Source organism: Schistocerca nitens, chromosome 12 (assembly GCF_023898315.1).
Source record: "Schistocerca nitens isolate TAMUIC-IGC-003100 chromosome 12, iqSchNite1.1, whole genome shotgun sequence".
Classification (NCBI taxonomy): domain Eukaryota; kingdom Metazoa; phylum Arthropoda; class Insecta; order Orthoptera; family Acrididae; genus Schistocerca; species Schistocerca nitens.
In genome coordinates this window covers 12119627-12142776 of record NC_064625.1, presented here as the reverse complement: position 1 = coordinate 12142776, position 23150 = coordinate 12119627, and the positions used below count along the sequence as shown (strand labels likewise).

The window sequence follows — 23150 nt, the reverse complement described above, 5'->3', positions numbered from 1 at the left end:
GTGGTGTCAGACGGAAACGTTCCCTACTTTCTGAATAGCCCTTGTATCAAAAACTAAAGAAAGGAGAACTGACATTTCGCCGCAAAGGAGACCTTTTGTGCTCGAAATGGAAAGACAGACACGATGTACGCATGTTGTCAACACAGCATAAGATGACTGCTTCACATGTCAGTGTAAAATCCAGGAGTGGATGTGTTGAGGTAGTAAAGCCGGATGTTGTACTAGACTACAACTTGTCTGTAACTGGTGTTGACAGAGGAGACCAGCTGATGAGTTACTATCCCTTCCAGTGAAAGACTGTAAAATGATGGAAAAAGATTTTCTTCCATATTTTTGTGGGGGCAGTTGTGAATGCCAACATTATTGTAGTGGGAAGAGGTGGAAGGCACCGAATTAAAACTCGGTGAGGACTTTTCACGTTATTGTTTCCAACTACAGTGCCCTCGTTCCTCTCGGTCTGCGCCACGGGGCCCCGCAATGCCGAGGAAGCACCCCAGCGGCCCGTGCAACACAGTGTCGTGTCGTGCCGGCCTCGGACGGCCACAGAATTGTGACGGTGTCAAAATGCGCCGACAGTCGGCTCGGCAGTCTGCACCCCTGCCGACTCACCGCTACTCAGTGTGAGCCTCGGGCGGCCAGCTGCTGCTTCCTCTCGCCGGTGTGGCTGAGATCGCGGCGACAATAAGCGCCCGCGATCTGACATCCAAATTTGCGGCCCTCGCCTCAGGATGCCTGTAACGTGTTTCGGAAGCCGGGACGACTGCCCGCAGTAGCGATCCGCGGAGTGGCCCGGCCCTGGCCGGCTACGGACCCCGCGTCGGCCTCAGTTAGGCGAACCGACGGCCCGCCGTGGACTGGAACGCTGGTGCGTCGTCTGCTGCTGTGTGTAGCCGGTCGTGTGATGCGCCCCGCCGTCCAGGAGAGCTGCCACACTCGAATGACTCTCATTAGAAAACGACACCTATTTATACTCGGCTGTGCACCCCTGTTTTGCTAACACGCCGCTCCGAGTCACGTACTCGCCACACCGGATTGTGCCAGTGGGCCCCTTCTGCCTGTAGCTTGTGCCGTGCAAACGGCTGCATTTACGCTTTTCAGTGGTTCGATGGCCCTGTGGCCTCAATTCTATTTCGCAATCGCTGGTCGACGTAACTTACTGTCAACCGGCCTGCACCTGGCTGTAACTTGTGCGCTCAGAATATTGCACAAAACTAACTTTCCCTATCCTAAACAGTGGTGCCACTACATTATTCACAATATCAAAAAAGAGGGGATTAGCAGATCTTATCTGTAAATTAGCAAAGCAATTGGTTCGAAAAGGAGGAGCGGAACTAAATAAAGACACACATTCAGTTTAATGGAGTTTCAAGAGCGAACACACTCACAGCACGTCATTTTCCTGAGAAACTGCCACCGACAGAAAGAAAACAAACCCAGCTAGAAGATACGAGGTCTGTTGGGCACGAGAGAAAGCTGCAGGAAAGGTATTGAGGAAAGAGACCAGATACTACTGTATGCCATGTAACACAGGCCTTTGTGTTCCCGAGTGTTTTGAAAGATTCCATTCCTGCATGAAGTTCTCAAATTTGTAAAAATTTATCCATAAATGAAGCATTTAATATTTCCTGCTGACAAGTGATTTTAAATCGATAGCCTACCATTCCCTACGACTTATGAAAATTTTTTACACTTCACGGAAAAATAAAAATGTTGAAAAACAGTAGAGTAATATCTGAAAATCCCTGTAAAATTTATTTGTGCTAAACGTATACATATTCATAAAGAGGTAGGAAATGGAATGTTATCCTGATATACTGACCAAAGAAGTAAGTGGATTAGAAAAATTTATTTAAAAATTGTAAATTGTAGCAAATTTCCTCAGGATCCGGGTATTAACTGGATAGCCGACCCATTATGTTCCAGCATGGTAAATCCCTCCTTACCCTACCCCCTCTCTCTCCTGTCATTCTCCTCCTCCTTTCTCTCCCCTCTTCCATCTCTCTCTCTTATTTCCCTGTTCTCTCTCTCTGTTTTGTGGAGTAACAAAATGCATTTGAATCTTTGTTTTCATCTGTGTTTGTACTTATCGTGTAAGATATTTTACTTTTACAGGTAATGACAAACATGGTGTCATCACCCGATGTGGTAAAAATGTTTGAGGGTGAGAATGACCGCGTCAAGTTCATGACCCTGCTTTGCGGGGAGGAAGACGAAGAGACGGCAGAAGCAGCCGGGGGTGCCCTAGCAATGCTCACCCTTGCCAGCAAGAAAGTCTGCGAGAAGGTTTGTTATCCAAAAAGTGGTCTCTAAGTGCAAAAATGTAGGTGTATATCTTCAAATAAAGTTTCAGTACACATTTGGCAGCTGTTCTTCCTTTTGGCTGATTAGTTCTTCTACATCAGACTTCGTAAGAAACGAAGAGAACTCTACATAACTGAATTTATTTCTTTTTCGTAGTAATGATTTAAAATAAATTGTAGTAGTATTGCTCTGAAAAACATGTGTTAAATGTATTTAGTATTACCCATTTGTGTGAATTCTAAATATGTTGACGTTCTGGGATCTAAATTATTTAATGTTCTTGGGGGGGGGGGGGGGGGCGGCACAGAATTGTCTAATATTTGGTCCTATAAATCTTCTTGCATTAACTTTTATTAAGCGTGTGATACATATAGTAAACTGTTTTACTACTGCTGATACAATCTAATGTTAATGTACTATGTGCATTGACAGTCAGGTTGAAGACAAATCTGGTCATTTATAATTCTTCAGACTTCCTCTTTTTATGTAATAATTGTAGTAAAACACAAGACCTTCTTGCGGTCAGTGGCATTGGCTGAGCTACTTCTGTAACTCCACATCTGAAATGCTTTATTCTCTTACGTTCCAGTTTTCCCATAGCCCATGTCTCACTGCCAATCAACGCTGTTCTCTAAACAGTACATACTAAGAAACTTATTCCTCAAATTAAGGCCTATATTTGATATAGTAGACCAGAAATGCGCTCAGTGCCCATGTTACGCTACTTTTCATGTCATCCTTGCTTTACCCGTCATGTGCTATTTTCTTTTCATGGTACCAGAATTCCTTAATTTAATCTCCTTCATAGTCTCTGATTTTGATGTTATGTTTATCGTTAATCTCATTTCTGGTCTTCCTCAGTACTTTAGTCATTCTTCAGTTGACTCTCAATTCGTAGTGTTGCATGATGCAGTAGTCTAAATACATATATATTACTAGGAGAGACTGTGATTGTTCCCTGGAAAGGCAGAGGTAGACAATAGCTCCTATTACATGAGGGTCGAATTTTATAACAAACTTCCAAAAAATTCAAAAAGCTCAAATGGAATCTGCCTTGAAATGGGTTTGAAAGAGTTTCTTAGCGATAAATGAGGCATATAGTATCAAAACTGGCCAGCTCTCTGAAGGCATATTTTTCAGTATGGTTGGAAAACCTCTAAGAGACAAAACATTCAGGGTCACAGATGTTTTGCTCTCATAGTTACGTCCTTAATAGTTTAGTATTTAAGTTCTATTATTTTTTTAATCTGATTCATAATGAACCCGTTTCATTAATTTAAGTTTTGCCTCTTGTGTAGAAAGCAGTTCAATGAAAATAAAGTGACACTGTAATTAATTTTTTATAGCAGTGAAAAAAGCATTTCAACATAAATTGGATAATAACATATCAAGAAGAACATTGCAGGACTGAGATGAATGCAAAATAGGATTTCTCTCACTAAAAGTTTGTAGTTCACCTACATCTGAAACACACTACAAAGAAAATGATATGCAAATAACCATGTTATTAGAATCATTTTTATGGTAGACACTGCTGGCACATACTGAATAATACTGTTGTTTTAAGTCTTCAATTCATCCTCATTTACATTACAATATTAGGCATTTCACATGAACCATTGATGCAGACTTTGGAGACAGCATTGGAACTCTCATTACCAGTGCAAGCTGTTTCATTAGCTACTTTTATTGTTTCATAAAACTGCAATGATTTAAGATCTTCCAATGTTGGACCAAAGTGTTCCTGCAGGAGATTTTTTATGCCCTTCTTTAGAGAGCAAGAGAGAGAGAGAGAGAGAAACGAAAGGCAGTAAGAGGAACGCTTTCCATTACAGTGTGAGATATCATTTAAGTCTGTAATTTTCCTCATTTACACTGAGTTTTGTACTTGCCAATATCATTATTTTACATGGACAGAATTTTGTGCCTTCTCTGCTTCCTTCATGATAGGCCTAATTATTTTGGTCTTAGCTAATGGAAAATGTGATTGAGAAGAAGGCTCGAGTACATCAGCAGCTTGTGATGTCCAGTCACTCAGCTCACAAGCTACGTCCAGATGAAAAAGAGGCCCATGATTAGACAACATCTGTTCATATTCATCAGCTTCTTTTTCAGCTCTCCCAGTACTTACTACTCTCGATTTTGTTGTTGTATTACACTTTGATGTGTCGCATGTCTGCTTTCTTGCACTTGATGTGTGGGTTTCATCTATCAGTGTTTCCATTATGCAGCACAAGATAAGAAAGTCAATTCTTCAGGTCCTCAGCCAGAACAGTATACATGCTACACTACACGATAATGACAACGTACAGGCGCACGGGAAGTAGAGTTGCTTTTGCAGCAGGTACACTAAGAAGCATGGGAATACAGAAATGAGTGCAAAGATTAGTGGTGCCAACATACAAATGATATATTATGGCTTCAAAGAATATGCAGTGTAAGGAATTATTTTGCCTGCTGATATGAACACATTGCTGTGTACTCTGAGAACATAAGATACCAGACAAAAATGCTGTGACTTAAAGATTGTTGCTCATTCCTTGACACGGCTGCAAGACTTGGGCCATTTTGTTACATGACCAAGAATTCAGTGCTTTGTAACACTAAGATATGGCTGAGTTTGAAGGATATTCTTGTTTGACAGATAATGACATACTTCTACTTTAAATTCATAACTTAACTCATGGACCATGGACCTTGCCGTCGGTGGGGAGGCTTGCGTGCCTCAACGGTACAGATAGCCGTACCGTAGGTGCAACCACAACGGAGGGGTATCTGTTGAGAGGCCAGACAAACGTGTGGTTCCTGAAGAGGGGCAGCAGCCTTTTCAGTAGTTGCAGGGACAACAGTCTGGATGATTGACTGATCTGGCCTTGTAACATTAACCAAAACGGCCTTGCTGTTGTGGTACTGCGAACGGCTGAAAGCAAGGGGAAACTACAGCCGTAATTTTTCCCGAGGGCATGCAGCTTTACTGTATGATTAAATGATGATGACGTCCTCTTGGGTAAAATATTCTGGAGGTAAAATAGTCCCCCATTCAGATCTCTGGGTGGGGACTACTCAGGAGGACGTCGTTATCAGGAGAAAGAAAACTGGCATTCTATGGATCGGAACGTGGAATGTCAGATCCCTTAATCGGGCAGGTAAGTTAGAAAATTTAAAAAGGGAAATGGATAGGTTAAAGTTAGATATAGTGGGAATTAGTGAAGTCCGGTGGCAGGAGGAACAAGACTTCTGGTCAGGTGAATACAGGATTATAAGTACAGAATCAAATAGGGGTAATGCAGGAGTAGGTTTAATAATGAATAAAAAAATAGGAGTGCAGGTAAGCTACTACCAACAGCATAGTGAACGTATTATTGTGGCCAAGATAGACACGAAGCCCATGCCTACTACAGTAGTACAAGTTTATATGCCAACTAGCTCTGCAGATGATGAAGAAATTGAAGAAATGTATGATGAGATAAAAGAAATTATTCAGGTAGTGAAGGGAGACGAAAATTTAATAGTCATGGGTGACTGGAATTCGACAGTAGGAAAAGGGAGAGAAGGAAACATAGTAGGTGAATATGGATTGGGGCTAAGAAATGAATGAGGAAGCTGTCTGTCAGAATTTTGCACGGAGCATAACTTAATCATTGCTAACACTTGGTTCAAGAATCATAAAAGCAGGTTGTATACATGGAAGAATCCTGGAGATACTAAAAGGTATCAGATAGATTATATAATGGTAAGACAGAGATTTAGGAACCAGGTTTTAAATTGTAGGACATTTCCAGGGGCAGATGTGGACTCTGACCACAATCTATTGGTTATGAACTGTAGAATAAAACTGAAGAAATTGCAAAAAGGTGGGAATTTAAGGAGATGGGACCTGGATAAACTGACTAAACCAGAGGTTTTACAGAGTTTCAGGTAGAGCATAAGGGAACAATTGACAGGAATGGGGGAAATAAATACAGTAGAAGACGAATGGGTAGCTCTGAGGGATGAAGTAGTGAAGGCAGCAGAGGATCAAGTAGGTAAAAAGATGAGGGCTAGTAGAAGTCCTTGGGTAACAGAAGAAATATTGAATTTAAATGATGAAAAGAGAAAATATAAAAATGCAGTGAATGAAGCAGGCAAAAAGGAATACAAACGTCTCAAAAATGAGATCGACAGGAAGTGCAAAATGGCTAAGCAGGCACGGCTAGAGGACAAATGTAAGGATGTGGAGGCTTATCTCACTAGAGGTAAGATAGATACGGCCTACAGGAAAATTAAAGAGACCTTTGGATGAATATCAAGAGCTCAGATGGAAACCCAGTTGTAGCGGGACTTTGAATTTCGCCGCGCTACACTCGTTCCCTCAGATAAAAAATATCTCGTCACAGCGGTATGAGCGCTCGATGGCAGAGAAAATACTAAAATCGTAACTTTTTTTGTTTTCTATCAGTTTCAATTGTCTCTTGATAGCCGTAGCTTAAGGCAGGCGTGATCGGATGCTGACGTAAAAACTTAATGGCTAATCTTGATCTGATTGTAATGTGTAGACATTGTGGAAGTTATTAAGAAATTCTGTGGATGGAAGTAGCAAAGTGAATTAAATTGCATACAGTATCAAGATGATTTTAATTGGTATAAATTAGTGATTCCTGGATTATTGCAAGATTTCGGAGCAGATTTTTCACGCTGAAATGAAGGAGATTTTTGAAGACGTGGACGCCGCCCGAAAGAAGATAAGTTAATCTGGTAAAGGATGATCTCTCATCTACGCCACTTCCCCCTGTCAGTTACATTATGTTATTCTCTGTTTCTTTTCAATAACTTTTGTAGTGAAAATTGGTTTAACTTTTGCTCAAAAACGCCACAAGGACCACCCCGACAATAGCTTTCCCGAATAACGAAGTCCGATAGCTACAAAGTCCGATTTGCTTTTCATTCTTTCCCTTTTTCACGGTCTCTCTTTTCACATTTATTTTTTTTATTAAACACTACACAGTTCTAAGCAAAGAGGGGAAAGCAGAAACGTGGAAGGAGTATATAGAGGGTCTATACAAGGGCGATGTACTTGAGGACAATATTATGGAAATGGAAGAGGATGTAGATGAAGATGAAATGGGAGATACAATACTGCATGAAGAGTTTGACAGAGCACTGAAAGACCTGATTCGAAACAGGGCCCCGGGAGTAGACAACATTCCATTAGAACTAGTGACGGCCTTGGGAGAGCCAGTCCTGACAAAACTCTTCCATATGGTAGGCAAGATGTACGAGACAGGCGAAATACCCTCAGACTTCAAGAAGAATATAATAATTCCAATCCCAAAGAAAGCAGGTGTTGACAGATGTGAAAATTACAGAACTATCAGTTTAATAAGTCACAGCTGCAAAATACTGACACGAATTATTAACAGACGAATGGAAAAACTGATAGAAGCCGACCTCGGGGAAGATCAGTTTGGATTCTGTAGAAATGTTGGAACACGTGAGGCAATACTGACCTTACGACTTATCTTAGAAGCTAGATTAAGGAAAGGCAAACCTATGTTTCTAGCATTTGTAGACTTAGAGAAAGCTTTTGACAATGTTGACTGGAATAGTCTCTTTCATACTCTAAAGGTGGCAGGGGTAAAATACAGGGAGCGGCAGGCTATTTACAATTTGTACAGAAAGCAGATGGCAGTTATAAGAGTCGAGGGGCATGGAAGGGAAGCAGTGGTTGGGAAGGGAGTGAGACAGGGTTGTAGCCTCTCCCTAATGTTATTCAATCTGTATATTGAGCAAGCACTAAAGGAAACAAAAGAAAAATTTGGAGTAGGTATTAAAATCCAGGGAGAAGAAATAAAAGCTTTGAGGTTCGCCGATGACATTGTAATTCTGTCAGACAGCAAAGGACTTGGAGAGCAGTTGAATGGAATGGACGGTGTCTTGAAAGGAGGATATAAGATGAACATCAACAAAAGCAAAACAAGGATAATGGAATGTAGTCGAATTAAGTCGGGTGATGCTGAGGGAATTAGATTGGGCAATGAGACACTTAAAGTAGTAAAGGAGTATTGCTATTTGGGTAGCAAAATAACTGATGATGGTCGAAGTAGAGAGGATATAAAATGTAGACTGGTAATGGCAAGGAAAGCGTTTCTGAAGAAGAGAAATTTGTTAACATCGAGTATAGATTTAAGTGTCAGGAAGTCGTTTCTGAAAGTATTTGTATGGAGTGTAGCCATGTATGGGAGTGAAACGTGGACGATAAATAGTTTAGACAAGAAGAGAATAGAAGCTCTCGAAATGTGGTGCTACAGAAGAATGCTGAAGATTAGATGGGTAAATCACATAACTAATGAGGTGGTGTTGAATAGGATTGGGGAGAAGAGAAGTTTGTGGCACAACTTGACTAGAAGAAGGGATCAGCTGGTAGGACATGTCCTGAGGCATCGAGGGATCACAAATTTAGCATTGGAGGGCACCGTGGAGGGTAAAAATCGTAGAGGGAGACCAAGAGATGAATACACTAAGCAGACTGAGAAGGATGTAGGTTGCAGTAGGTACTGGGAGATGAAGAAGCTTGCACAGGATAGAGTAGCATGGAGAGCTGCATCAAACCAGTCTCAAGACTGAAGACCACAAGAACAACAACAACACAACTCATTTTTGTAAATTTTGTGGCTTGGTCGATCTTGATACTGCGGAGGTCATTCAATAATTAAAGAGACAAATTGGTCTGGGGGAAAAAACTGTTTGTAGGACAGGATTGGTATTTTTATGGCTTTAACTTGGCATCGCTAGGATGAGCCCTGATCGGCTGATGTATCAACATTGTTTTGTTTATAACATCAAAAATACATTTCAAGGTGGTGAGTCCACTCGAAATGCCACATTAGCTGAACAACGTTGTGTTATTCATTTTTTTACTTGCTGTAGTCGAGGAACCAGTGAATATTATACTGTAGAATGTCTAATGTTTATGCTGGAGGTTGTATGAATCGTGCAAGATTTTACAAGTGGGTAGAGCAGTTCAAAAATGGTCGCGACTCAGTGACTGACGATCACCGTTCTGGCCGACCAGTTGTAGTTTCAACTCTCTCACTTGAAAGTCGAATTGATGACATTATTTGTGCTGACCGCTGTGTGACTGTGGCAATGGTTGTCGATAATGTTCAAGTTAGTACTGGTACAGTTCATATCATTATCTGTAACAAGCTGAAATATCACAAAACGTGTGCAAGATGCGTCCCAAAGGAGTTGACGTGGCTACACGAGGAAATGAGGGTGAGAGTGTGCACAGAACTAAAGGAATATTATGAAAGAGGAGGTGAGCACTTCCTCAACAAAATTTTAACTTGTGTTGAAAATTGGGTTCACTATTATGATCCAGAATCAAAAAGACAAAGCATGGAGTGGAAGCACACCAACTCACCTGTCAAGAAAAAATTCAAAACCTAAGCATCAGTAGGGAAAGTCATGTTGACGATGTTAAACAATGTGAAGCCAGCCATGAGAGAGAGATGACGTGGATCTCAGAGGAAAGGTGTGATTCTCCAGCAAGACAATGCTTCTCCTCATATTGCTCAACTAACCCATGAAGCCATTGACAAAATGGGATGGGAAGTACTGAATCATCCCCCTTACAGTCCTGATTTAGCACCCAGTGATTTCCATTTGTTTGGTGCACTCAAGGAGGCATTATGTCGCAAGAGGTTCCAGGACAACGAGGACGTGAAAAAGTTTGTGGTAAATTGGTTCAAACATCATGATAAGAATTCTTTGCAGCCAGAATAAAATAGCTTGTAGCCCGTTGGAACAAGTGCATAAATGTTCAAGGGGATTATGTTGAAAAGTAGAAAAAGTATTGTTTTGTAAAAATGAACTTTTTTTTTTTTTCTTCTCCAGATCAATCTGTATCTTTAATTATAGAATGACCCTCGTAGAGGCCTCAAATGTTTTTATAATATTAAACGAACTCCTATCAAAGGAGTAGAATAGTAACTATCAATAGTGCTTAAATGTACCACCACAAAGTTGTGACAGGAAGTGTCAATTATCTCAACAATCCAAAACAAATCCTGTATTTGTTTTAAGAGAATGAATAAATTAATAAATAAATAACTCGTTAGACTGTTGTTTCCATTCAGCAGATGCTGCACTTCTTCCTGACTTACACTGAGAATAGCAGTCTCATCAGTGTATATTATCATTGATACCCATTCACCCTCAATTTTAATCACACTCATAAACCTTTCTTTTATTTCCACCATTTTTTCTCATTGTTAAGACTGAACAGTACAGATGAAAGACTGCGTCCCTTTTTACACCCATTTAATCCGAGCGCTTCATTCTTGCCCTTCCATTCTTAAGTGTTCCCTCTCAGTTCTTGTACATATTGTATATTATCCACCTTTCCCTGTAGCTTACTCCTATTTTTATCAGAGTATCAGATATTTTACATTGTCAAACACTTTTTCCAGCTCAACAGACCCTATGAATGTGTCTTGAATTTTCATTAGTCTTGGTTCTGTTATCAGTCCCAACATCAGAACTACCTCTCTGGTGCCCTTATCTTTCCTGAAGCAAAACTGATCACCGTCTAATGGATCCTCAGTTTTCTTTCCCATTCTTTCGCGTTTTATTCCCGTCAGCAACTTGGATGTGTGGACTGTTAATCTGATTGTCCAGTAGTTTCTGTTCGTATCTGCCCTCGCTGTCTTTGGGATTGTGTGGATGATAATTTTTAAAAAGTGCGATGACGTGTCTCGAGATTTGTACATTCTACGTACTAATTTGAATAGTCACTTCCCCAATGATTTCAGAAATTCCAAAGAAAAGTTGTCTGCCCCTTCTGCCTTTTGGCTGCAAGTTTTCCAAAGCACTATTAAACTCTGGAGGCCCTATATGGACTCCTATTTCTTCCTCAGTCACATCACCAGACAAGTCCCCTCTTTCCACCTAACCACTCTCTTCTCTGCATTTAACGCTGGAATTCCCGTTGCACTCTTAATGGTGATGCCATTGCTTTTAATTTTACCAAAGGTAATTTTTACTTTTCTGTGTGCTGAACCAGTTCTTTTGATCATCATTTCTTTTCCAATTTCTTCACATTTTTCCATCAGCCGTTTCTCCTTTGCATCCTTGCACTTCCTATTTATTACTTTACTGAGTTACCTATTTTTCTGTAATTTTTATTTTCCACCATTGTTTTGCGCTTTCTTCTTTCTTTGATCGATTTAAGTATATCCTCTATTTCTCAAGTTTTCTCCAGACTTACCATCTGTGTTTGTCTGCTCGAATTCTGTGATTGCCCTTTCTTGAGATGTCCATTCTTCTTCAGTTGGACTGCCTGTTGTGGTAATCATTATCACAGTATCTGTAGTCTCAGAGAACTTGAAATGCATCTCATCATTGTTCAGTACTTCATTATCCCATTTCTTTGTACATTGATTCTTCTGGAGAAGTCTCTTAAACTTCAGTATTCTCTTCATCATTACTAAATTGTGATCCAAATGTATATCTGCACTGGGCATGTCTTACAATCCAATATGTGATGTGGGAATCTCTGTCTCTGTAAAGTTTCTCAATAGTGTTCCTTGAAAAGAACATCTCCTTTCCTCTGAGATTCCCATTTGAGTTCCTGAAGCATCTTCATAATACTTACACGTTGTTCGAACCTACTGGTAACAAATCTAACAGCCTGCCTCTGAATTGTTTCAATGTCTTCCTTTAAACTGACCTGGTGTGGATCCCAAACACTCGAGCAGTACTCGAGGACGGGTTGCACTGGTGTCCTATACACGATCTCCAATACAGATAAAGCACACTTTCCTAAAATACTCCCAATAAACTGGAGTTAGCCATTCGCCTTCCGTACTACAATCCTTACATGCTCCTTCCATTTCACATTACTTTGCAACATTACGCCTAGGTATATAGTACCATTTATAACAACTACAGTATTGTGAAAAGGATAGATTGCCACTCAGCATATAGTGGAAATGTTGAGTCACATACAGGCACAACAAGAAGACTGCTAAACAAGTAAGTTTTCAGCCAAAAAGCCTTCTTCTGAATTAGACAAGAGACACATTCACGCAAATGTGACTCTCACATTGTGTCTAATTCAGAAGAAGGGTTCTTGACCATAAGCTTACTTGTTTAGCAGTCTTTTTGTTGTGCCTGTCTGCGACTCAACATTTCCATTATATGGTGAGTAGCAGTCTACTCTTTTCCTAATATTGTCATTATTCCTTCCTGGATTTTCCTTTGTTTTATTTTTAACAACTCCTACTTACATTAAATTGTTTTATGCTGCTGTTAATGTTACCCTTTATACATCTGACCAGAAATTCATATCTCCTTTCCGCCGTAGTCCAGTGACTCCCACTATTTCTAGACTGAGCCTTTGCATTTTCCATTTCAGATTTTCTAGCTTCCATACCACATTGAAAGTTCTAACAATGCACTCTCTGTCTTATAGTTTGTTACCCCTTCATTGTTTATTCAGCCTTTTTCTCGTGGTTACCTCCCCATTTGGAGTCCCCTTCCAGGGATATGAATGGGGGACTAATCAGTAATCTTTTGCCAATGGAGGGATCATCATGACTGCTTTTCAGTTACAGGCCACATGTCCCAGTCAAAAATTGTGTGTAACTGTTTATACTTGGAGTCTTCAGGTGCCATTTCTGATGATTTTTATTCAAACTTTAAGTAGTGGCTGGGTTTGTACCTGGGATTCAGAATGTTTTGATTACTGGTCAGAGATGCTACCCCTAGACCGTGAGGATGAATAAAACCAGTGTAAATAGATTGCTTTATCAATTTATAAATGTATACCTTGTTTCACTCAGGCAGGTGCATCACCTTTGATGCTGGTAACATTTCATTTTTTTTGTGCTCATTTGTAGACACTTTTAAGAAGTGTACAGTAAGACTGTGTATGGAGGGTTGATTTGGTGAGGCAAATGAAAATAGGAGGAAAAACGGAATAGCTGAAGGCCTATGTTTTTTCTGTAAATATAACAGCTGTAACTAACCGTATTACCCTCAATTTCATGTGTATATACGCATTTATTTGTTTAGCATAGTGAATATTTTTAGTGCCACTTTGACGGTCACAAATGTCAATTTTCGTTGACATTGTTTAACAATCTGAGCCATCTTAACAAAGTTACCGTCTTAACAAAGTTGGTATCTAAATTTTACTTCATAAGCAGTAAAATGCAAATGTATAAGCCAAAACAGGAAATATGAACACAAGATTACTAACAAATTCCCATTTTTTGCAGGTGTTAAAGGTAACTAGCTGGGTCGAATCGCTCCAGCGACTTCTGGGAGATCAGAAACCATCCATGAGGCTTCGTGGCTGTGCAATAGTTGCCTCGCTTGTCGAATCGTCGAAGGAAATAGCCGAGAAGGCAAGTTTTTCTGTTTGTTGCCACCGAGAATGGTTATCTGTACTGTATAAAATTCTGAGGCAGAATTTCTGACTCGTATTTAGGTTCAGGACAAATGTTAGTACTGGTGACAGATACATAAAAAGTAAAAGTGACACAGTACATACATTTTGTAACTTTTAAAAACTTTGTTGGGGAGAAGAAAGGGAGAATTTTATAAAGAAATGACGGGTCACTCAGAACCCTGTGTGAGAGTTACCCACTTTTGAGGGTAAGGGGAGACAAAGATATGAGCGTCTTTGTCTCTGTATGTCTCTGTCAGCAATAATAATAATTCTCCTAAGAGTATTCTGGGTAACAAAACCGTGAAAATCCTTACATGAGCGTATTCTCGATACATTAGTTGTTAATCAGTCTCCGATCTCAACTCTTGAAATAAATTGTAGGTAGTACATGTAACTGTGATCATTTATTGTGTATTGGACTACAGACATCTGTTCAGAGTGTAGACTTAATTCACGACTGAAGACTTTCTACAAAACCTTTTGCCACAGTGATGTAAAAGCATCTGTTGGCGAATTCTGACAGCTGCATGCTGCCTGAGGACTATCTCAAACAAATAATACAACACAAAACAAATATTTGTACTAATGTGTGATATTAGATTCGTGAATAAGTTTGTAGTTTTTTTTCCATGTGTTTGATAAACACAATAGATACACATAACAGAGACTTTAGTCATCAATAATATATTCTCCTTCACTATTTATAACAGTCTGCCAATGCTGGTGTAACTTTTCAATTCTGCGACAGTACAAATCACGTGGTCTTGAGGTGAAGAACTTGTTGAGCAATGTACAAAGTGAAATTTCATTCGGAAAGAAAGTTCCTTGAAGGTTTTTTGATAGAGACCGGAAAAGGTGAAAATCTGAGGGAACAAGATCAGATGAATAAGGTGAGTGCGTAATGACTCCCCAACCCAACTCCTGATAGTGTTTTTCTTCAGTCTAGCAGAAGGCGGGTGGCTGTTATCGTGGAGTAGCATCACTTCACACCCTCTTCCTGGTCATTGTTCTCAGATTTCGTGTGCGACACATCTCAGTTGTTGACAATAAATGTCAGCAGTGACGGTTACACCTCAGCGAAGCAATTCGTAGCACACGACACTGTCGCTGTTCCTCCAGATACGTAACATTATCTTATGTGGATGCTTGCAGGTCTTCGTACTGGAAGTAGGTGCTTTATTTGATTCATTCTTTTCCTTATGTTAGCATAAAGACACTATTTCTCGTCACCAATAGTGGTACAGGATAGGGATGCTCGGTGTTGTTCACGAGCCAATTGATGGGAGCAACCAGAGATGCACATGTGACCACCTGCTGATTTTTTTGTTTTTAGCTTAGAGCGTGCAATATCTATGACCCTATAGTCGAGTCTTCCCCATTGCACGCCAATGTCTCACAATGGCAAAATGATCACAGTTCATCACATTTGGCAGTTCTCGAGTACGTTGATGTGGGTCATCGTGGATTAATGTCTTTAAGTGATCCCCGTCAAACCTCGAAGTCTTCCTGAACGTGGAGAGTCACTAACGTCAAAACAATCCTCCTTAAAACAAGGAAAACATCTTCTTGCCGTGCTGTGTCCAGTGTGGTATTATCCTCTTACATGGCGCAAATGTTTCTGGTTGTCATCAGTGCTGTCACTATTGAACTCAAACAGAAGAATATGTCAGATGTGTTCTGGTTTCTCCACTTGGCACTCCATTTGCTAGCATCCACAGAATCACTTACTATCTCCAAATGACAATATGTAAACTCAAATAGCAACAATGAACTACAATATGTAAACTCAAATGTCAATAGTGAACTGCAATTAAAAAAAATACCATCTATAAATAAACCCATAGCAATCGGAATACCAAATGTAAAACGAAAACATTATGAACTTATGGACCAACCTAATATTATATGATGCACCTGCATATTATTTAAATGGTGAAAGTCTTAACTCTTTGGAGACAGGCCACTTAGAAAAATAAAGGGTCTACACTTCGTTCATCATAAGAATAAACCTGATGTAAACAAACACAAGTGTGATGATCAGTCAGCAGCCGTAACTCTCACACACAGGTGTTGTTCCACTCTTGGAAGTAGGTCCAACTTATGTATTAGATATCTTGTCACTATGTCATTCTGAGGTATTTAATGGCTACAAACATTTTTCTTAATCATACTTTAGCTGCATAATTTTTACTTCAAGAATTGTGTACAGTCACAGTCTCCGTACACGCTACTTGTGCTGTGCCTGTCTCGCTGTTAATATGTACTGTGAAGATGAATGACACTGCTTCTTGCTTCATTGTGAAACATCTGTGGAACACTGTTCATGTCGAGAAACAAGTTGTTCTTAATGTTTTTCACAAGCCAGCAGAGAAAAATCAGCTCTGACGTTTTTTGAGAAACACCATGCAATAAGTAAAAGTTCATGTTCTAATTATATGTGTGGCGCAATGGGTAACACCGTAGAATGAAAATGATGTACGGTTACAGACGGCAGTTCGAATCTCTGTGTAGCCTATTATTTTTTTCCAGTTTGAATACCTAGATCATTAAAATATGAAATTCATCAAATATATATTAATTAGCTCATACTCCACCATCATTTTTCAAGAAAAATACACATCTTCTACTTTCTAATTACATATTGCATGAGAAATTAAAGTTTTCATTGCCTATATAAATTCTTAAGCATCGATATTTTATAAAAGATTGCTAAAGATTTTTGCGGTTAAGAAAACGTTACACAATCAAACTTTTTTGGAGAAAAATGAAAAACCAAATACTCTTTATTTGAATATGCCCATTGTTTTGTAGGAAAGATGTGGTCTCTCACGAATCAGAATAAGTGTCGTAAAAACATAGAAAACAATAATGCCGCATTTTTACATTTGTCACCCCACTACTGCTGTCTGAACCAAATTAAGGGATTTGTCATGAGAAATAACGAGATATTGAAGCGGCCAAACATAGTGCAGCTAATGCATGAAGCTTCACGTCATTGCCAAACGAGGGCAAAATGCAGAGCAGCGTATCGTGAAAGAGGAGGAGGAAATGTGGCCTCTGTGGTGGCTTGAGATTCTGTTGCTGATCATCTCATTATCAACATAGCAGTACTGAAATGTATTCCCCAGAGCCTGGTGTGGAAGGAGTTCAGAGATTATCAAATGACTGACTGTAATATTTTCAGTGGCTTCAATTTAACTATTATGGGAAATCAGCAGTATGCTTTTATGCCACGCATAGCTCATGCAGAAAAATCAGCAGTGTTAAAGTAAGAAATTTTCATCACTCTCTTTTTTTAATTACAGTACTATGTTACCTAAGATCTAGCACATGTTATGTTTTCCGTCAGGTCACCTAAGAAGCATATTGCCTGAGTTTTGCCATACATAATTTCTTTCTGTTTAAAAATTAAATGACATTCAAAGCTGTATTGTTCTCTGCCATCTCTTTTTACTTCCTTACAATGACTGTGCAGGCTAGTCGGATCACTTGCCCGGCCAGTGCTGTCCCAGTTCAATGCTCCAGGAAAGCTGTCGACCCGTACTGTCGCCGAATCGACACATGCGTGATGCGCAGCATAAAATGTATCCTCATTATCTTATTCGACTATACTCGAGACAGCTCGGTTTCTAATCCGTGTGAAACAAAATCCAATGAGGTTCCAGCAAATGCGGAAGAATAAGTAGTGTAATGTTAATGTGCGGTTTATTCTTATGATGAAAGGGGTATAGGAAACTGGTGATTTATGCCATTATTTAAAGCGTTACTGGCACATCTGTAATTTATCTGTCTTCGAGAGTGATACATACTAAAAAAGGGCCAAACTTCGAGATTTATTTGTGATATTTACTTTAGTTCATTGATAGATTACAAATTTTAAAATAATGATGACAGAAAGTATAATTATTCTCCCAAGAAGAGAGTGTGAGGTGAGTTACTGAGCAATTTTGTCTTCTCGAGCTTCTGAAATTTCTCACTCACTTGACAGATGTGATGCATTTGTAGTGGAACTACAGCAAATGGAGAAACCTAATGACTACACGGGCAAAATTACTTCAGTGCGATCGTATTTACTCGGCCATTCGCGACAGCGGGCGTTACTTTTACTGGTGTTCCTTTCAAAATAATTCTAGAGATTGAAAACAGAAGACATCCTTAGTCGAGAGGCAGATTACGAGACGTCTGTAGATTGTTCTCGTACGACACATGTCCAGTTTTCGAACGACAGGCAAGTCGAGTGTCGAGGAATTGACGGCCCGTTCTATACTCGGGCACGGTCTTCTTAAAACAAAGTTGTGACTCTAGCTCGGTCTCAAAAGTGTTAACATAAAGCTAATTATTGACAGACTTGTTAATTTATAGGCGACAAGGGTACAGAAAACTTCGGGCCCCTGGCACTCGTCGGAAAAATTCCAAATTTAATTCTGCGAAAATCCTGTACCCTCACGCTCCTAAAGGTAAATACTGATCAGCAGTTCTGTTACATAGTTTTATACTTTTTTTGACAGAATTTTTCTTTTCACACAATTACCCATAATGTATTCTTTTTGTGTGAAAAAGTTTGTCCATTATAGTGCATTTGTATATTCTGTGCTACACATGTCTACACGTATCATTTGAAACACAGTATTTGCATCACTGTCGAGCAGTTAAATTAATTGTTTGATCCATTTTCATCGGGTCACTTTAGTCTCGGAAAACAGTACGAGTAATTTTGAGAACAGTTCCAAATCCTATGTAATTAGCAAACAGTTATCTACAGGAATACGAACTTGCGAATGCCGGTGAGCATTTCTGGACTCCGTAGCTGCGTTAGTGGTTCTTCGTGGTAGCAAACTGTGTAACAGCACCAGATGTTACATTCTCCTCTCTTCTTTCAAGCACGGCCACTTGTCACAGTGGTTATACCACTACACTGAGGTGACAAAAATTATGGGATAGTGATGTACGTACATACAGGTGGTGGTAGTATCGTGAGAGCAGTGCACTGGTACTCAGGTGATTCACGTGAAACGGTTTCCAACACGATTATGGCCGCAGGACAGCAGGAATTGACTGTCTTTGGACACAGAATGGTAGTTGAAGCTAGATTCATGGGACATTCCATGTTGTTAGGGAATTCAGTATTCCAAAATCTACAGTGTCAAGAGTGTGACGAGAATACCAAATTTCAGGCATCACCTCTGATCGCAGACAGTGTAGTGGCCGACAGCCTTCACTTAATGACTGACAACAGCGGTGTTTGCATAGAGTTCTCAGTGCCAGCATAACCACAGAAACCAATGTGTCACACACAATGAATGTATCAAATTGGACAGTGCGGCAAAATTTGGTGTTAATGGGCTACGGCAGGAGACGACTGATGCGAGAGCCTTTGCCGAGGGCGTGATGTCGACTGCAGAGACTCTCCTTGACTTGTGATGATATCATTTGTACCTTAAGACAACTGGGAAACCGTGGCCCAGTCACAAGAGTCCCGATGTCAGTTGGCAAGAGCTTACGGTTGCCGACGAGGCACTGTTCGAGCCGGTGGTGACTCCACGATGGAGCGGGCTGTGTGTATGTGAATCGTTGCTTGGAAATGGTTACGTTCAGCTACTCGGAGACCATTTTCAGCCATTCGTGGCATTCGTGTTCCCAAACAGTGATGGAATTTTTATGGGATTACAGTGCGCCGTGTCACCGAGTCACAAAGCATTCTGGTACGAACTGCCGGAGTTGGCGGTGGTGTGTGCGTGAGGTGTTCTTGCTTGTGTGAATGAATGGTGTGTGTTTCTCTTTCTTCTTCTGATGAAGGCTGTGGCCAAAATGTTGTAAGTGTCTTTTAATTGTCCCTGTCTGCGACTTAACATTAACATACTAGATTAACGTGATACCGAGAGCCGGCCAGAAATAAAGTCCGTACGAGTCCACGATCGCAGCCGAGAGGTATCGTAAGATAGCAGCCAGTGCACTGAATGTTTAACGAATACGACTCCAAGAGAGTGTGATAAATCTGCATTGACGAACACAGGTAACTGCTGCTGGCGGGCACGGGTAGCGGCACGGGACGTGAAGTTCAGGGCTGTGGTGCAGGACGAGGGCCCAACATGTGGTGAGTGCTCGTCGGTCGTGGAACCGCCACGGGTGAAGGCTGCGAGTGCAGTCAGTCTCCGACAGCTGTGACAATTCTTTATTGTCGTCACAGTCCAGTTTCAGAAGAAAACTGTCATGATTTTTGTTGTCTGATCATATGACGTGCATACCGAACTGTGTGTGGTGTGATGTGTACCGTACTAATGAGTGCAGTAAGAATATAATGGTTGTAAACCTAATAAAGTGAATTTCTCTTCTTTCCAATTTGAGGGACTTCAGGCAGCCTTGTTGACTAGTACTTAGCGAACTGTCTGTGTTTGATCATTTAACGACGCTTATATGATCTGAGTGCATTGTGGCTCCTTGACTGAATTTGTAACTGTTCTTTTATGTTTCTTTTGGAGTATCTCTTTAGTTTATATGCGTTTACTGCTTCATAAAGAGCGTTCAGAAATTCCCGTTACAGACGTTTAGGACCTGTAGAGGGGTGTGAGTACATATCATTTTGAATAGGAACCCACATCCAGAAATATACCATTTCCAATTTACAACAGTTTCAATTTGGATCTTTTACTCATCTACTTCTGCTTGAGGAATTGAATTAGGTGTGACACAGTACAGTTATTAGGTAACAATTTGAAAGGAAGTATAATGAAACATCTGCATATTTGTTTGTATTAACACTTAAACATTATGTGTGCATTATTCCAGAACAAAAAAGAACCCAGCATACTGTACATACAGTACAGTACTGATGCATTACAACAACGGCTCAATGTGACGACCACTAACATTGTTATAGACTTTGTTATATACTTTGCACCTATGAAGCATGTTCTGGTACACACACTCCATCCCACCTGTTGGCTCTTCATTGTCTATTCCAACGACCAGCAGATCTTCCTCTGTCTGTAAAGGAGTCTTGTAAATTAAACTTTGCATATGATCCCTCAAGAAGTAGTCCATAGGAGTTAAATCCAGTGATCACAGCAGCCGCGCAGTTGGACCCATCTCGGCCTATCTATCTTTCATCATATCATCTGCTGAGATGTCTCCGAACCACAGTTGAGAAGTGTGTTCGTGCACCATCGTGCTGAAACCCCGTTTCCTGACAGACATTCAGGTGACCGTCTGACGTAGTACACGTCATCCTGTCTACCTTACTGCATATCGGGACAAGCAACTCTTGAGACTTTTCTCTATCCCCTCAGCAGACTTGGACACATTACACATAAGAATTGAAACCCTCGTAGAACGGAAACGGTACTTTTCTGAATTTCGGTTCCTATTCAAAATATTACGTACTCGCTGCTCTCCGTGAGTCTTAGAAGTTTGTAACGGGAATTTCCAAACACCCCATATCTGCAGAAAGTGCTAGGTTCTCTAAACCTATTCCTGTACGCAAAATGAGCAGCTCAAATGTGGGTTTTCATTGTAATTTGACAGGTAGTGGAGACAACATTGCTAGAGGTGCTGATGGCTTTCTCACAACTGGAAGGAGACTACGGAGCGGGCAACACCGAGGAGGGGAAGAAGGTGCGATCCGTCGCCACGGACGCACTCCAGACCATCGAGAACTGGGGCCTCATCAGGAAGCCCGTCAGCGAGAGGGACGTGGGAGGCGAACCCCCGGAAGAAGACGACTGAGTGGGCTGCGATACTGACAGGGGTGCTGCTGATCTGACTCTGTCGCTACAGATTCTTTTGACATTGAGGATGCAAATAATAATAATAATATTGTAGTCACAGAAGTTGAAGGCAAATAGAAGGCACACAGCAGACTGACAAATCTAGTTACATAGAAATGTCCACTTCATTTCCACATGGGACATACATATAGAATATTCCACTGTTGTTGTTGTTGTTGTTGTTGTTGTTGTTCATCACCCAGAAAGTTGGTTTAATGCTGTTCTCCATTCCTGATCACTCACCTATATTCTTCATTTGAACACAACCACCACATCCTGCTGCCTTGAGACTGCCTCATACATTCACATCTAGGCCTTCCTTCAACTACGAGTGGTAGTCATAAAGTTATTGTCGATAACTGTTCACAGGGTCATCGTAAAGTTTTAATTATCTCTCAAAAAAGGTACTGATAAGTAATTAATTTCTTTTTTTGTTTAATTGGAAGTACATGTCTGCAGCTCTAGCACACGTTGAAATGGCGCAACCCAGTGATAAAGAGGAGATAAGCTGTGCCGTTTTATTTTGCGCCTCTAGCCAGGCGCTACAGTTCTGTGATAAAGGGATTTGAACGTGTATGAGGAATGCAGACCGGACCCACAATCAATCGAACAAACAAAGAAATTAATTTGAATGAGGACTCCATCAGAAGTTGCGTGCACTGTGACCACCAAATGTGTATTGATAACAAGAGGAGGATGAGCATTGGTCATTGACATAGAAATCTTTATTTCTGTTGCAAATCTATTTCAATCACTGTCTGGACCATCATCAGTGTTGTATGTGGAACAAGAGTAAAATAATCAGACTGCACTATAACATACTACACCTGCCCAACTATATGCGTAAGAACATACAGGAGAGATTGTTTGCATCAACATACTTGGTATTAAAGCCCTGTGGACTCATAAATGCAAGCAGTAAAATTGCAATGTCTGCAAATATCAGTGAAGAGTACTTGTCAGACCAAAAGGTACAAATGCAACTGGGCTAACTGCTTACAGGGACCTACAAAGCTACGCTCATTGCCATACTTGGATGCAACAGTGCCCTCTTTAATGATCATTATTACAGAATCTTTTATTCGTAAAATCCAAAGACATAATGAAATTTAGTATGTAATCCATGCACACAACCGGAACCTTCACTGTAATAATTATTAGGATTAATAATAGAATCATAAAAATGACAGTGCTTGCACTCTGACGTGTTTTCAGGAATCGTGTCCCAACATATGTGGTATATTATGAACCAGGCTAGAATTTAGTATTGCAGCCATTATATTACCGTAATGTTGAAATAATTCCAGATAAACCAAAAGAGTTGTGTTACACTTTTATGCCCTTTGACATTAGTTTTTATACTTGTGCTGTTCCAAATTCCTGTTTGACCGAGAATGTTTAAAATACAATTTAGGTATAAAAATACACATCATGTAAAAACTTTTATAAAACCAAATTACAAATTCGTCAGAACTTATATTTATAGAGGGAAACATTCCATGTGGGAAAAATATATCTAAAAACAAAGATGATGTGACTTACCGAACGAAAGTGCTGGCAGGTCGATGTGTTTGTTTGTGTGTCTATCGACCTGCCAGCACTTTCGTTCGGTAAGTCACATCATTTTTGTTTAGATATAGAACTTACATTTA

At 40.2% G+C, this 23150-nt stretch overlaps 1 protein-coding gene across 1 annotated transcript in view; it reads left to right on the top strand.

Moving 5' to 3' along the window:
* The window catches only part of LOC126215283 (protein unc-45 homolog B), a 110718-nt gene extending 89115 nt beyond the window's left edge, over positions 1-21603 (top strand). The window contains exons 13-15 of the mRNA XM_049941972.1: positions 2113-2283; positions 13563-13691; positions 21257-21603. Coding sequence (XP_049797929.1) covers positions 2113-2283; positions 13563-13691; positions 21257-21457 — 501 coding nt within the window. The 3' untranslated portion in view covers positions 21458-21603. The remainder of the gene's footprint in view (positions 1-2112; positions 2284-13562; positions 13692-21256) is intronic.
* Positions 21604-23150: the final 1547 nt, after the last annotated feature.